Source organism: Neocloeon triangulifer, unplaced genomic scaffold (assembly GCF_031216515.1).
Source record: "Neocloeon triangulifer isolate White Clay Creek 2 clone unplaced genomic scaffold, ASM3121651v1 ptg000020l, whole genome shotgun sequence".
Classification (NCBI taxonomy): domain Eukaryota; kingdom Metazoa; phylum Arthropoda; class Insecta; order Ephemeroptera; family Baetidae; genus Neocloeon; species Neocloeon triangulifer.
The window spans coordinates 88,255-100,315 of NW_026775561.1; the positions used below are offsets into that span (position 1 = coordinate 88,255).

The following is a 12,061-nucleotide window of genomic DNA, read 5'->3' on the forward strand; positions in this document are numbered from 1 at the left end:
GGCAAATTCCGCAGGTGGCGCGTCGATCGATTTGATAAGTTGAGTCAGCTGGGGGTGTATTCGGACCCGGGGCGTCGGCTTTGTTTTCCCGAAAATCCCGGAATTGAGGGATTCGAGATGGACAGCCAGGGACGAAAAGTGATCGTGTGCGACAACGGAACGGGGGTGAGTGGAATCCGCGGCCCCAACCCTTCGTTTTCGCCGCGAACGAGCTTGTTTATATTCGGGCCACTTGCTTATCTCAATTCTGAACCCAATTTCTCTTTCAGTTCGTGAAATGCGGCTACGCCGGCTCCAATTTCCCGGCACACATCTTTCCGTCGATGGTCGGACGGCCCATCATCAGGGCGGCGAACAAAATCGGAGACATCGAAGTCAAGGTGACAGTTTTTTTTTTTAAATTTCCGGCACACCGCCACTCCCTTGTTGAAAAACAAACAATCACATTCCTCACATCCGTCATGAACGAATCAATTTGTAATTAAAGACATTTTACTGTTCGATCTACAGGGCGCTTGTGTCAGTGTAAGGGCAGTTTCCTAAACATTCTTTTGCCAAAACTGTAAGATAAAAAAAGTCTGGTGTTGTTCGTGACAATTTTTTATTAACCTGCTCTGTACATGTTTTTAGTCTTTAGACACAAATTGCTGTGAATAACATCCACTTGAAGTTTTTTTTGTACCACCCCCGTGCCTTTAAATTAATTAACTTTTTCTAATGAGAGCTTTCAAATTTCGCGTACTTGCTTCCATTGACGCGCAGGAAGTAGCAAACGTGCCAGTAAGTAACTGGAGAGTTAATTCTGCATGACTCCGAGTGTCAGCATGCTTGATTTAAACTTGGTGGTTTTGATTCCTGTTGCAAGAAAGTAAAGTCGAGCCGCAGTTTCATAGGAATGCATTTTAAAATAATTTAAACTTTGAAAGCTGATCCTTTTAACCTTTTCAGTTTAGATTTTTGTCTTTTCTTTGTTATTTTGTCAGTAGAATTTGCACTTCTTGTGTAGCAATTTGAATGTTGGTTGAAACGGTTTGATGCAAATTTTAAAATCCTCCACAGGACCTGATGGTGGGCGACGAGGCGAGCAAACTTCGCTCGATGCTGGAAGTCAATTACCCGATGGAAAACGGCATAGTCAAGTGAGAATGACCTTTGAATTGACGAAACAATCGTGACTTGGTGCTTTTTCAGAAACTGGCCGGACATGTGTCACGTGTGGGACTACACGTTCGGGCCGGACAAGATGAACATCGACCCAAAGGAGTGCAAAATCCTGCTGACCGAGCCGCCGATGAACCCGACCAAGAACCGGGAGAAAATGATCGAGGTGTGGACTGGAGTTTGAGTAAAGGTGAAAAGACTAATGTGGGTCGGCAGGTGATGTTCGAAAAGTACGGCTTTGCTGGCGCGTACATCGCCATCCAGGCCGTGCTCACGCTGTACGCGCAGGGCCTGCTGAGTGGGGTGGTGGTCGACTCGGGCGACGGCGTCACCCACATCTGCCCCGTCTACGAGGAGTTTGCGCTTCCCCACTTGACGCGCCGCCTCGACATCGCCGGCAGGGACATCACCAAATACCTCATCAAAGTCAGTCAATTTGCTTTAAAATTGAATATTTCGCTTCATCTTTGAATAAATTGTGCAGCTGCTGTTGCTGCGTGGGTACGCCTTCAACCACACCGCCGACTTTGAGACTGTGCGCATGATGAAGGAGAAGTTGTGCTACATCGGCTACAACATCGAAACCGAACAGAAACTGAGTCTCGAGACTACCGTGCTTGTCGAGCCCTACACCGTAATTCGGCCTCACTTTTGATTTGAAAATTTCTTACTGAATTTTCGCAGCTGCCGGACGGCCGAGTCATCAAAGTTGGTGGGGAGCGATTCGAAGCGCCCGAGGCTCTCTTCCAGCCTCACCTCATCAACGTGGAAGGACAAGGTGGGCAATTTTCAACTTGATTAAAGCAAAAGTTAACCATTTGGACAAAAATCAACAGGTATCGCCGAACTGGTGTTCAACACCATCCAGACGGCGGACATTGACATGCGCTCCGAGCTGTACAAACACATTGTCCTGTCCGGAGGCTCAACCATGTACCCCGGTCTTCCGAGTCGACTCGAACGAGAAATCAAACAACTCTATCTGGAGCGGGTTCTAAAAAATGACATTGATAAACTATCTGTGAGTCTTTTCTATTTCCCGTGATTTCAAAATTTGATTTGCAAAATTTTGCAGAAATTCAAAATCAGGATCGAGGACCCCCCGAGGAGAAAGGACATGGTGTTCATCGGAGGAGCCGTTCTGGCCGAAGTCATGAAGGACAGGGAGACGTTTTGGATGACGCGCGAGGAGTACCAGGAAAAGGGCGTCCACGTCCTCAGCAAACTCGGGGCGCGCTCAAATTAATCTTGGTCTCGAGGCCATTTCTACTCCGCATTTACCTTTCCTGTGTTAATCATTTGTTTTCTTTTGTCATTAAGCAATATTATATAGTGAGGGTTTTTTATTTGAAAATTTTTATAAATGGAAAAGTATTTGTGCTCAAAGGTGAAAAAGATTAGAAAAAATTTTGTTGATTCTAGTGAATTTCCTCCAAATGTTCGAGAGTCACATCACATTCCATCCAAACTCCGCGTCTTCTTTTGGTCTGCTTGTTACTCCATTAAACAACTTGCTATAGATCTAACTCTGTAAATTTTATCAAAACAATGAACAATTAAAAAGCTTACAACTGAATTATGCGATTCAAATTTATTGCAAAAATTTACAAGGGATTTTCTTGAATGGTGAAGTCGGCGACGTCGCTCGCCTGGTCTTGCAGGATGGGCAGGTCCAGGGTTTGTTCCTCAACAACCTGTTGGTCCGGCTGCTGGTTCTGCTCATCCTCGGCGCGGAAAACAACGCCGGCCTGAGTGGCCTTTTTGCGCCTCTTCTTGGCCTCGAGCTCCTTGCCCAGCACCAGCTCCTGCTGCATCTTCTTCAGGTAAAAGTGCACCCTTTCCCTGACGTGGCACCTGCTGCTGGCGCCCAGCGAGGTGAAGTGTCCCACCAGGTGCAGCACCGTTTCAATTTCCAGCCGCTCCTTCCCAGTGAAGTGGTCGTTGTAGTTTTGCTTCAGCTGCGTCGCGGCCGCGTAAAGAACCGACGCCGGCACAGGCCAGTCTCTGAAAATGCACAAAAATTAAGCGAATTAGTCTAGGAAAGAAAGGTTTCTATTTGTACTAAAAAGAAAATCATTTCAGTCTGGAATTAGGGGTGCATTGAGACGCACCCTTTCTAGGTAAAAAATAATTTTGATTTCTTTTAGTGATTTTTCTATTTCTAGCACAAACACAAGAACGTAAATTGATAGGAAATTTATTGAGCTCTAAAAACTTCAGAAAACTTCTCTTGAATTAGAGAATTTTTGGAGCCAATTGTCAAATGATTGAACAATGATCAAATTTTCTTATTTGTTGTTTAGCTGTGGCTCTTCTAGAAAACATTTTAGAGAAAAATATGGCGAACAAAACCTGTAGAAAATTTAATTTTAAACACTCCATGTTCTTTTCATTTTCTTGTAAATCTAAAGCTACTAAAGTTATCAAAGTGGAAAGGTTAAAAAAAATGAGATTTTCTTATGCGTGAAAATCCATCAATTTCAACCTTTCCGCATTTATAACTTTTGTCGCTTTGCATTTAAAAGAAAATGTTAAATACAAAAAGTATGTAAAATTAAATTTTCTACATCTTTTGTTCCAATTATTTTTCTCTAAAATGTTTTCCACAAGAGCTAGAGCTAAAAAACCAATAAAAAAAATGACAAATTTTTTTTGATGTAATTAAGATGTTGTGTTTTTTCTATTGTATCTGAATGGAGAATAAATAAATAAATAAATAAATTTGTTTCCTTTGTTCAAATCAAAAATTTTAGCTCCAAAATTAGCCACATTTATAAAAACTTCGTAAGTTTTTGAAAGCCAATGAAATTTCCTATCGAGTGGCGTTGGTCTCATATCTGAACAAGAAATAGAAAAATTACTACAAAAATTAAAAAATACGCCACCTTTGAAAGGTACTTTTTTTCGGCAGGGCAAAACTTTGCACCCCCAATAGGCTGGCATGAATTCCTTCAGGGTTACATAAGGCAATCCTTTTGATCTGAGGTACCTGAAAATCCTGGGCACGAACACGTCCCACTTGTGCAGGTTGAAGGTGCCGCCGTGGGCCTTCCTGGGCAGCATGGGCGCCACCTGGTGCACCTGCGAGCTCACCTGGGGCGTGTTCAGGTCCAACTCGACCTGGTGCAGCGGTTTGGCCGGCACCTGCGGCTCCACCAGCTTCGGCACCCTCTTGACGCTCACAGGCTCGGGCTTGTCTGCGAGGGTCCTGTTCACCTGGTCCAGCAGAGGCTCGGCCGACTTTTGCAGTCGGTACAGTTGGTCCCGCCCACTCTGGCCAACCGTGACAGGCTCCTTGCCAAGCACATTTGCGTCTTCTCCCTGAATTCAGAATTTTATAATTTCCTGCAAATTCGGAAAACTTGAAAACACTCACGGTCAGTTTGGCCAGTCCCTCCTTGTTCACAACCTGCAACCAAAATTTCTGTCTTAATCGTTCGACAAATTTCTGAAGACAAACCTTCTTGGCCCGTGCTGTGAGATCGGCAAGGGTGACTTTGCCAGACCTGTACTTTTTGTACAGCGACTTGGGAACCGTGATGACCATCTTGTTGTTTTTCGGATCGTCCGTCGCTTTGGGCTCCTCAGGTGCAGGTTGAGGCGGCTCGCCGGCGTTGATGGAGGCAGGGTTTCTGACCACCAGGGAGCTCGTGGGGGTGGCGGGGATGCCGAGTTGCTGCTGGAGCTGCGCGGCCGAGACAAGCAGCGGCCCAGCCCCTGCGGCGTTCGGCCCGGACGGGGTGAGAAGGAAAAACTGAGGCGCCCCTGGCACCGGAGGGATGGCGGGGGCGTGCACCAGGGTCGAGGGCGCCTCCTTCGGGGCCAAACTCTTCGTCTCGATGATCATAATGTCGTCGTCCTCCTGTGACTTCTCCTGAGACTTTCCTTGGCCATCCTTCAAAATAGTCTAAAACAAAATTAATATTTTTGGATTTTATAAAAATTGAAACAGCACCTTTAAAATTTGAGGAGTTTCCTGTGCTGGGGTTTTGCTTGAAGCTTTGTACGTCTTTGCAGGCGTGGAGGTGCTGGGCTGGAAAACAACTCTTTATAGTTTTGAAGCAAAAATGATATAAAACTTTTGTACCACGTCATCTTTGAAGACCGAGGGAACGGCATATTGTCTGACTTTGTTTCTGTTCGTATTCGTAAACTCGTTGGGCTTGAAGTGCTCGTTGCAAACAAAGTATTTGCTGTACTCTTTGGTGTCCAACAGGTCTTTGCGGTCGCACTTGGTGAGCCAAGCTTGTCGCCTGTAAATAAATGATCTATCGAATCTTTGAATTATAATTGCACGTTTTGGTACCGCTCTGTGATGTCCGGAAGTTTGATCTGTTTCGTCTTGGGATCGGTCGACGACGACGTGCAGTTTTTGACCAGACACTTGGTCGGATCGACGTCTGGCGCTTTTTTAGCTTTGCCCTTTGGAGAGTAATTCACGATCTTCACAATTCTGGTCCTCTTCGCGGGCGGTGGAGAAGACATCTTTCGTCACAACAAATTGATTCTCTTTTTCTTTTTCGGAGGAGAGCACGAATTTCCCAATAAACATGTAATCGACGCGACTTGATTAAAGATCGAGTTTGACCGTTTAAGCTGCCTTAAATCCACGAAAAAACCAGACACGCGATGGTTTCAACACTAAACATAGTAAACTTTCGACTGCAGCAGCCTCGATGGTCTTTGTCTTGTTTACATTTGACGATTTCAAATCTGGCGCCATATCTCGCGCTAATGTGCGCAGAGCGTAAAATTGCGCTCTGCGCTTGTATGTAAATTTGAAAAAAGAAAAAGTACAAGAAGACTTCTTGAAATAGTAATTTGATAATTCAAAAACAAGATATTACAAATATATATAATATATCATTCACAACAAAAATAAACCAATAATGCATGCAACGTTTAAATCTATTAGTTTTTCTATTGTTGATAGCCGTGCAGAAAATTGGCTAAAACAATTGGAAACAAAATTGCATTGTTGCATCAAGCAAAAATGTGCAAATTTTCAAACTGTAGTGGAGCAATTGTCTAACAAATCACAAAAAGTGATCGCAAGTTGTGAAATATTATTATGATAAATTTTTAAAGAAAATAAAAAGCTGAGACACACTTAAAGAAAAATTGAATCTGATTTCCGGCAAGTGAAAACAGTATTAATATTTGAAATATTTATTATTATACTTTGATTTTGTTTACATAACAACTAGTTTAAGATCAAGGCAGTCATGGTGCTCATGTTGGGACGGACAAAGCGAGACTTGACTTATTATAAGCATTTTTGCAAGAGGCTGTAATTTTTCAAATTTTAATAGGAATACAAGAAATTTTCATTTTGAATCACAGCAGGCTTTCTGACTATTTGATTTAATCTAAATGCAAACAATCTGCAAATAAGAAATAGTTTTGGCACCTTGGTTTTCTCATAAAAGCTTCAAAATGTTAAATTCGTCGTGTTAATTCATTTCTATAAAATACAATTTAAAATTCAATCACAATGATTACGAAGGGAAATTGAGATCTTTAGTTTAACATGGATCTCTTACCAAGCAGACAAAATAATAATTCGCCGAGTTCTTTCATTGAATTCACTACACGACGACATCATCATCACTCTCTTCGTCTGAGCTGCTAACATCACTTTTTTCCATGAATTCAGAGCTGTAGTGCCTCTCATAAAAACTTGATTCCAGGAGATGATGGGAGTTTGGCACAAAAAAGCAAGCGACACCAACTTTGGTGACGAGTTGTTTGAACCAACTGTGGTCTTTTTCAATGGCGCTGAGGGTGGACGTGGTTGTTTTGTTCTTAAGGCAGAGAAAAACTTTTACTAGATTTGGTGAGCAGAAGATGAGGCGCTGGACCATCTAAAATTATGGTGCAAAAAGTCTGTTAAAAGGTTATTTGGCATAAAGAAAATAGCAGTACCTTGAGGACAGACTCCAACATTGGATCTTTGTACAAAAGCACACTGACTTTTTCTACAAGCTTCAGACAATTGGGCCGTTCAGCTGCAGCCTCCAAAATGGCCAGAACGTGACTATGGCTCACAACCTGCAGGTATTTACAGTCATGGCATTCAGAGCCAAGCAGGAACTGTTTGTAAAATCCATTTGCTTTCGAGTCTTCTTCAAGATCTTTGTTAACAATATAAATGGACTCAAAACTGAAGAGAGAAAATGATTGAATAATCTCCACATGGAAACACAAACATTTGTAGTGCTTACGATTTCAAGTTCCTGAACTTTTCTGGCGAATTCCTGATGATTTCCGGTGAGCAGAACCCGTCAGGGCCGTAGTCCAAATGCTCTAAATTTGGGCAGTGCTCGAGGACGACCAAAAGGTCAAGTGGCAACTTCTGCTCGATGTCATCTGATCTGATGCTGATGGTTTTGGTTTTCTGGCCCAACATATTGACTAGTTTGTAGATATCGCTGGGGTCGGCAGCAATACTAAGTTGTGCAGGTGAGCAAGGCACAGTAGACAGTCTCTTGAAATGCTCCTCCTTGGAGCTCTGGTCAAAGTAAATTACAAGGCACTCGACAGACACATTGGGCGGCCAGTTGCCATCAATTGGAAGTACAATACTAAAAATTAAAGAATATCTTAATATCGATCATCCTTACGACATCAAATTTAATTTTTACTACACGTCTGTGATGGTGATTTTTTTGTACCAATACATTTTCCAGAACATCGAGACTAAATCAAACGGGGCACATTCAAATGGTTCGTCGTAAAGGCTAAACTTTTGCAGATTTGGTGTTCGACCGGCGCAGTGTGTTAGAAGTTGATAATCAATCTCCGCATTTCTCAAGCCTGGAGTGATGCTGAGGTGTTTGAGATTCTGCATCTTTGAAAAGGCGACGGCTGCTTTTTCGGTGTTCTCCGCCATGCCAATGTGGAGGTACCTGAAATCGATATTTTATTTACTAAATGTACTCGAAAATAAGAAATGGTGTTGGTACTTGAGTTGAGGCAAGTGCTGTTGAATGAGATCTAAGTGCTCGTCAGTGCAGACGTAGCGATTGATGCTGGCGTGCTCCAACTTAGTCCACCGGAGAAAATCATCCATGGGAAAAGCCGCATCAACGCCCCAATAAAAGTCGTAAATTTGGACAAATTTGGACATTTTTGGACACTTTTTCAATAGGTGGCCAAAAATATCTTCCCAAGTAAAAAGATTCGTTCCGTCCGGAGAAAATTTGCATCCATCAAATTCGGTCGTGTTCGAGTTGAGCAGTTTCTTGAGCAACAACCTTTGAAAAATTGGAAACATCGGTAATAATTTCTTGTTTTTGCCTCCCATCAACTCCAGGAACTCTTGGATGAGAGAATTGGCTGTAAAATTAATTCAGATTTTAACATATCCAGCTAAAAATAATTGCCAAGTTTTATTTATATTTACGCAAATGTCTCAGTGAACTGGGTTTCTGTGCGATGAAATGCATGTAGTTCTGGACAATTGTTTTCATCGACAGCGTCTTCAGTCTTTCAATTTTGGAAGTAGCTTGTGAGCCGTAATTTCTTCTCCTGCTTTCAACCACTTTGACGAAATTGCGGCGTTCGGCTGGGCTGCCAAATTGAAAGGATGCTATTAATGCTATTTGCTATTTTATTAAGCAACTAACTTTTACTTTGGTTTAACGTGTCACTAATTTTTGCTTAAATCTTATAATATAACTTCAAAATTTTTATAAATTGTTTTTAATAAATTAACAAATTAAAATCTCACCTCATGTCTTTATAGTCTTTGTGTTCCATCTTCTATATTTTGGACTATACGAACGAAATTAAATAATAAATAATGTCCAAAATTAAATCACAATCGCTCCTATCAGTCTCCGATTGACAAGAACGGCAAGCGCGATGCACGCTGGTTTGTTCGCAAGAAAAAAACCAACAAAAACAAAAAAAAACCTTCTGGCCACAGTGGCCACGCCCCCCCCAAACAAAACACGGCGAACACACGGGAGTGTTGTGTTTTTCAGTCCGTAGATTCGCGTTCCTCAGCGAATCAAGATAATCAAGTGGCAAAAGCTACAATATTAGCTGAATAAATCAACTGAATCACCTTTTCTCTGGTGAAATGGGGTAATAACATTGATTTTGGTCAACGTTGGTCGGATCGCCGCAACTCCTTTGCACAACACTTGTCGCCGGTGCTGCCCTGAGTGCCCTGAGCAAGCCCTGAGTTGCCCTGATGTCCTCTCTGCATCTGCACTTCTGCAGCCTCTGGACTCTGGACCTGCAAAATCTGCAAAGAGGAACAAGTTTGCGGAACGATAATAACAATATTGCTAAATTCGGCCGATTCGGTGCCGATTCGCCCGCCGTCATAGTCGTCATACAAAATTGCGCAAAATTGACTCTGCGTATATGTAATAATTTATCTCAAACACCTTTTCTTTTTGTTTCAGCCGCCAAGTTTGTAGCAATTTTGCAATTTTGCTCAGTCGATTCTGTTGGCGAAAACGAATCTCTCTTCAGAGCCACCTGCACCGCCAACCTCCTGAAATCAGGCAGGGGCTGCGTCCGACTTTGTTGGTGAATCTGGCTGAGCGACGAATATGCCTCCTCATGTCAGCTGCGCCACTACATTCGGTGGCTAGAGACTCATGAAAGATTTGAGAATCTAAGAACAGGTGAGGATTTCTATGAATTTTTTTTTTAGAAAGAAGTATATTAATTGGAAAGATAATCAAGTCCAGCCATGAAGGGTAGAATGAGTATGAAATTGTAAAAAATTGCGGGTATTGTAAAGTATTGGTAATTATTTTTCCCAAGTTCAATTGTGGCATGGGAAATTTTTCAGTTTTACTAATCAAAGAGTTCAATTTTTCTGAATTATTATATGGGCTGAAACAAGAAACATTAAATAATATCTTAAGTTCAAACCAAGTGCTTTTTTTTAAACATGTTATGTTTTTAACTGTTGAATTAATAATTCTCACTTGGTTTCAGCTCAGAACTTTGTCGCTGCTTCCAAGCCCACAAGGAGTCGCAAGAAACGCGATCCCAAGCCTCCCACGGTGCAGCTGAGGAGATCTCCTTGTTTCAAGCAGGATCCTCCTGAGGAAGGTATTGAAAATGCTTTTATTTTCCACTGTTGACTTCCAAAAATTGCCTCATCTCATCCCACCAGCCTCAAAAGTAACTCGGCTTAATTTTTGTTGCAGCCTCAACCAGCGGAGCGGTCGCGCTTCTGGTGGCTAATCTGACCAGCACACCTGTAACCTCGCCTGTCACCAGCGAAGCCTCTGATGAAGGCAGTGACGTCGATCGACTCTGACTTTGAACCAGAAGGTTTGTTATATTCGTTATATTCGATTCACTTTGACATCACTATTTATTTAACCCATTTTGTTTTAGCTGTGGAGCAAACCATTTGATGGATAGACAGGCGCCTCTCAGGTCTGGTGATTTACCCGCTGCAAAATTTGGACCAGTCAAAAGAAGGGAAAAGAAGGCACTGAGATGACTGCGGCTCCTTGCCTTGGTCCAGTGAAAAATTTTGTTTGAAGCTCTCCAAAACCCTGAATTTATTTACTCACAGACTGATCTTTGCAAATTCTGGACCTTTTGAACTGCGCCGACCATACTTATGGTCGACACATGAATTGGGTTTGGCGCCTGATATGGATGGGCGGTACTCGGCTAAGAGATTAATTGATTCATGGTCCCAGAGAGGGAGCAGGCAAATATGAATGGAGGAAAATTACTAATTTAGAATTATCTTTGGTTCTGCTTTTCCACGCAGGGAGGAAGGTAAAGGAGAAATTGGATAAAGGATCAGGCAATTGAACAAGGACCAGCAATTTGTAAATAATTAACTACTCTCTTTATTATGTTTTAAATTATGTCTACAAGGTAGACGTTTGTATTACTTTGCTGTAAACAAAATCATGTTTGTTTTCGAAATAAAAAGCTTCTTCTATTTCACAACCATACTCTTGTAAGTTTTATTTGCTTTACCTTTTGTAAACCAATTGGCCCGCCAGGTGGCGGAGGAAAAGGAAAAGTACAGGAGGGTGGTGGCCTTCCCATAGAGGAGCCCCTAGTGCACAAGTCGGACAGTATTTGGCTTTCGAGTCGGACAGCTTGGAGGGGGAGTTGGTCTATGGCTGCCCTACCGGTGGGACCATCTTGACCGCTCCGGAGTACCTGAAAGGTGTAATAGATTTGATGAGTCAACCAGCTCGTGGATAGTTGTGGTAATAAAACTTTGGAACGGCAGATTAACCTAGAGACGGAACCAAGTCATTGTTTAGGAGCGAGAATTATATTGCGGGTAGTTCAGGCGCGAAGGGGGCGCTTTGCATTGAGGATTTCATCCCTGCTCTGGGCAGGAGGTGTGCGCCCGTCTCTGATCCTCGAGTACGAGGGCCAGGGCGGCCACAGAACCTCAAAATAATTAGCTAAAAATCTTTCGTCTTTTGAACAATTTTTTTCCCGAATTTTTTGATATTACTTATTTATTTATGTGCATTTATAAAAGACAGCAGGGCAACTTTTTAAAAATGACACCACTTTTCCCTTGATGTGTCCACATTATTTTGAGTGTGATTTTGATATTGTATGGCCTTGACTATGCTAATTTATTAAAATATGAATAAAATGATTTACGTTTCTCAATCTAAAACATTTTATCTCACATTTTCACGTCTACTCTTTTCATATAAATTTTAAAATAACAATCTACGCAATGTTATTCTATTTTTGTTCCTTTAAATTACCATATTATATTAAATATAATTTGTTAACGCAGAAGTTGCAATTCACTACCTCGCACTGCTCCCGCCGAGATTCAAAGTGGTTTGTCGCTGAAAGGTGCAGATTTGCTTCTTTGGTCGAATCACACGACGGTCGAGAAACAGTGGATCACTTTTCTTGCCTCCTTAAA

General features: G+C 42.1%; 3 protein-coding genes and 1 long non-coding RNA gene across 12 annotated transcripts; 2 read left to right on the forward strand and 2 right to left on the reverse strand.

Annotated features, from left to right (window-relative positions):
• Positions 1-5: 5 nt before the first annotated feature.
• LOC132204081 (actin-related protein 2) lies at positions 6-2,737 on the forward strand. 3 transcript variants are annotated; one of them, XM_059632337.1, is made up of 10 exons: positions 6-165; positions 270-380; positions 511-525; positions 1,060-1,139; positions 1,192-1,327; positions 1,378-1,587; positions 1,646-1,795; positions 1,846-1,939; positions 1,998-2,182; positions 2,237-2,737. In XM_059632337.1, the coding sequence occupies exons 1-10, from the start codon at positions 118-120 to the stop codon at positions 2,405-2,407; spliced, it is 1,200 nt and encodes a 399-aa protein (XP_059488320.1). In that variant the 5' UTR covers positions 6-117; the 3' UTR covers positions 2,408-2,737. The 3 variants fall into 3 exon arrangements, with proteins under 3 accessions (XP_059488320.1, XP_059488319.1, XP_059488321.1); XM_059632336.1 differs by lacking the exon at positions 511-525 and adding an exon at positions 763-780; XM_059632338.1 differs by lacking the exon at positions 511-525.
• LOC132204079 (uncharacterized) lies at positions 2,734-5,878 on the reverse strand. 3 transcript variants are annotated; one of them, XM_059632329.1, is made up of 7 exons: positions 5,468-5,878; positions 5,249-5,414; positions 5,117-5,194; positions 4,622-5,056; positions 4,538-4,570; positions 4,151-4,482; positions 2,734-3,165 (listed from the first exon to the last, which is right to left on the reverse strand). In XM_059632329.1, exons 1-7 carry the CDS (start codon positions 5,644-5,646, stop codon positions 2,766-2,768), a joined length of 1,623 nt encoding a protein of 540 aa, XP_059488312.1. In that variant the 5' UTR covers positions 5,647-5,878; the 3' UTR covers positions 2,734-2,765. The 3 variants fall into 3 exon arrangements, with proteins under 3 accessions (XP_059488312.1, XP_059488311.1, XP_059488313.1); XM_059632328.1 differs by having other exon boundaries at positions 4,622-5,068; positions 5,468-5,877; XM_059632330.1 differs by having other exon boundaries at positions 2,977-3,165; positions 4,047-4,482; positions 4,622-5,068.
• Positions 5,879-6,070: 192 nt separating this feature from the next.
• Positions 6,071-9,731, reverse strand: LOC132204078 (uncharacterized). Of its 2 annotated transcripts, none has more exons than XM_059632327.1 (7): positions 8,894-9,731; positions 8,567-8,733; positions 8,127-8,499; positions 7,809-8,069; positions 7,386-7,745; positions 7,087-7,324; positions 6,071-7,025 (listed from the first exon to the last, which is right to left on the reverse strand). In XM_059632327.1, the coding sequence occupies exons 1-7, from the start codon at positions 8,920-8,922 to the stop codon at positions 6,750-6,752; spliced, it is 1,704 nt and encodes a 567-aa protein (XP_059488310.1). In that variant the 5' UTR covers positions 8,923-9,731; the 3' UTR covers positions 6,071-6,749. The 2 variants fall into 2 exon arrangements, with proteins under 2 accessions (XP_059488310.1, XP_059488309.1); XM_059632326.1 differs by having other exon boundaries at positions 6,072-7,025; positions 7,806-8,069.
• Positions 9,108-11,102, forward strand: LOC132204084 (uncharacterized). 4 transcript variants are annotated; one of them, XR_009442506.1, is made up of 5 exons: positions 9,108-9,803; positions 10,123-10,239; positions 10,338-10,464; positions 10,531-10,657; positions 10,715-11,102. It is a non-coding gene; the product is annotated as an uncharacterized LOC132204084 (long non-coding RNA). The 4 variants fall into 4 exon arrangements; XR_009442505.1 differs by having other exon boundaries at positions 9,108-9,431; positions 9,579-9,803; positions 10,531-11,102; XR_009442507.1 differs by having other exon boundaries at positions 9,224-9,242; positions 9,579-9,803; positions 10,531-11,102.
• The last annotated feature ends 959 nt before the right edge of the window (positions 11,103-12,061 follow it).